The sequence below is a fragment of the Propithecus coquereli genome, unplaced genomic scaffold, assembly GCF_000956105.1.
Source record: "Propithecus coquereli isolate 6110/MARCELLA unplaced genomic scaffold, Pcoq_1.0 Scaffold381, whole genome shotgun sequence".
NCBI classification, from domain to species: Eukaryota; Metazoa; Chordata; class Mammalia; order Primates; family Indriidae; genus Propithecus; species Propithecus coquereli.
The window spans coordinates 1,441,410-1,443,774 of record NW_012149519.1 but is presented as its reverse complement, the minus strand read 5'-3'; the positions used below and the strand labels follow the sequence as shown (position 1 = coordinate 1,443,774).

The 2,365-nt window shown below is 36.5% G+C and overlaps 1 protein-coding gene across 1 annotated transcript in view; it reads left to right on the top strand.

The window, feature by feature from the left end:
• The window catches only part of GUCY2C (guanylate cyclase 2C), a 126,612-nt gene that overhangs the window by 29,216 nt on the left and 95,031 nt on the right, over positions 1-2,365 (top strand). Inside the window, exon 10 of the mRNA XM_012652161.1 lies at positions 1-52. Coding sequence (XP_012507615.1) covers positions 1-52 — 52 coding nt within the window. The remainder of the gene's footprint in view (positions 53-2,365) is intronic.

The window sequence follows — 2,365 nt, the reverse complement described above, 5'->3', positions numbered from 1 at the left end:
CCCACATTCGTCTGGCAGAACTCCAGACTTCCTAACGATATTCCAGGCCAGGGTAAGATATCCTTAGTGAATTTTCTTTCCCCGAAATTCTGATCTGGTAAAGAGAACAAACTCTGTGGTTTATGCAATTTTCCTGTGATTTTGTTTTGTTTCATTTTTTGTCCCAATTAGATTTGTCAGGTTTGTGACTGTGGACTTTACTTTTCTGTGATATTATGGTTACAATTAAACACTGAAAATATTTCTATTCTGATTCAGTTATAACTATCTTTAAAATGTGTCCTACCCTTTGACAGAAACAATCTCATAGAAAACTAGGTTTGACAATTATCAAAAATGATCACAGAGATATACATTCTTATTCCATTGACATTTTATGACAAGAAGATCAAAAAATATCTATTTCAGCAAGAAATAATTGATGTATTAGGCTGAGGAGTGGTCGGCGATCATGGCCTTTCGAGTCTTCCTCACAGGACACACATTTGGTTGCAAGATGGTTACCCACCGTCTTAAGATGAGGTCCTATCATGTCATGAAAAGCCCGAACGTGGCTAGACCTTGGCCTCTGAAAGTCGCAATGCAACTATATGACACTGACCATCAGCAGGCATGGCCAGTCAGATATCGCCTGGGCAACACCGTCTCAGGAGAGTCTGTCCATGACTGGTTTAGTCAGGGCTTACCATGATGAGCAGTAATTCCATGTTCCTAATCTATCTTTAGAAAATAATCTTGAATGTGGAACAGGTATTTATGCCCACAAATTCAAAAAAAAAGTAGAAACACCATTAATAAAATTATTTAGAAAGTTATGATATACTCACAAATGAAGCATCATGTGACCAATTAAAATTATTTACAAAGAATTTTAACTGACATTGGAAAACTAATGATGTAAAGTAATAGAAAAATACAGCTTTTTATTTAATGAAATTCTAACTTTGTAAAACAATAGGTCAAAATAAGACTGAAGGGAAATATATTAAAATGTTAACAGTGGTGGCCTTTGAGTGATAGGATCCCGGAAGATATTTTTTTGCTTTTTTTCCCTGAATTTTCCAAATTTTCCACACTGATTCTGTATTAGTTTATCATTTTTAAAAAGTATTAGTACTTTTCAAAAATGATAAAGAGTGTCATTGTCTTCATCCTCAGTTTACCAAAACATTCAGTTGGCCAGAGCTTTTCATTACTTAGCTGTTACTACATTTAGTTTTCAACTTTACAGGTAAAGCAACTCAATCTTTCAAATAGTTACCAATACGATATGTGTGTCTGGGCTTTTATCTGTGTACACGACTACCAAGTAACAGAATGTTTCTACTGGAGATCACACCATCACTGTCTTTTCATTCATTTAACAAAGATTTACTTAATGTCAATGTTTTAAGCACCTGCCATACAGCAATGGATGATGCAGATTCGGTTCCTGTCCTCACCCAAACCCTCATCATCTGCTTTCTGGTTTACAGTGATAACATTCCGCTGCCTCCCTAAGGCTAGTCCTGCCCACCTCCGCTGCCACCAGATGAAGGCACAAATCCAGCCATGTCACTGCACTATCGCCAACACTTCAATTGGCAGATCCACTTTACCTACGGAATAAAAGTTCAAATGATTTGATATAGCACAAAATGTCCATGATCTTTCTACTTCTCCAACCTTACCTCTCATTTTACCTGAAATCCCTTCCCTACACTCTCAACTTCCTCCTACTTCTCTAAAAAAAAGGATCATGCAACTATCTGTCACTGTGTCCTTATTGTGCTACTCCCTCCGACTAGAATGTATCGCTTCTCGTAAAACTGCTAAACATTTACTCATTTTCAAGATTTAACTTGAATTTCAACTTTCCTAAGCTTTTTCTTAGCATTCCAGGAAGTTATTAATCTTGGTCTTATCATACCCAACTTCTAGTATAGTACTCATATCGCACTTTTTTATTTACACATCGTTTTATACACCTTGTAAGTGTGGGGCCCATTCTTTATTCATATCTCCTTGCCTTAACACAGTGCCTTGAAATGAATGAATGAGTGAGTGAATGACAACATAGCTGTGAATATATTTCTTGTCTGTACTCCAGCACTTATCTATACTGTGTTAATTTCAGTCTATTCATTTTTCTCCTCTAAGTGTGAGTTTCTTCCTTGGTTAAATCGGGAGGTTTAACAGGTTCCTTCTTTCCGTAATGTCATGTGACCTTAGGGTTATAAATTCATTCTCATTCATCGTGAAATGGGTTAAACAGAATGTAATAACTACAGCAGCCACCAGAGGACAGCAGAAGCTTAACTTCAGAACGTAGAACGTACACGACTTGTCTAACAAGCACACTAGAAACTATGTAGAATTTAAAACT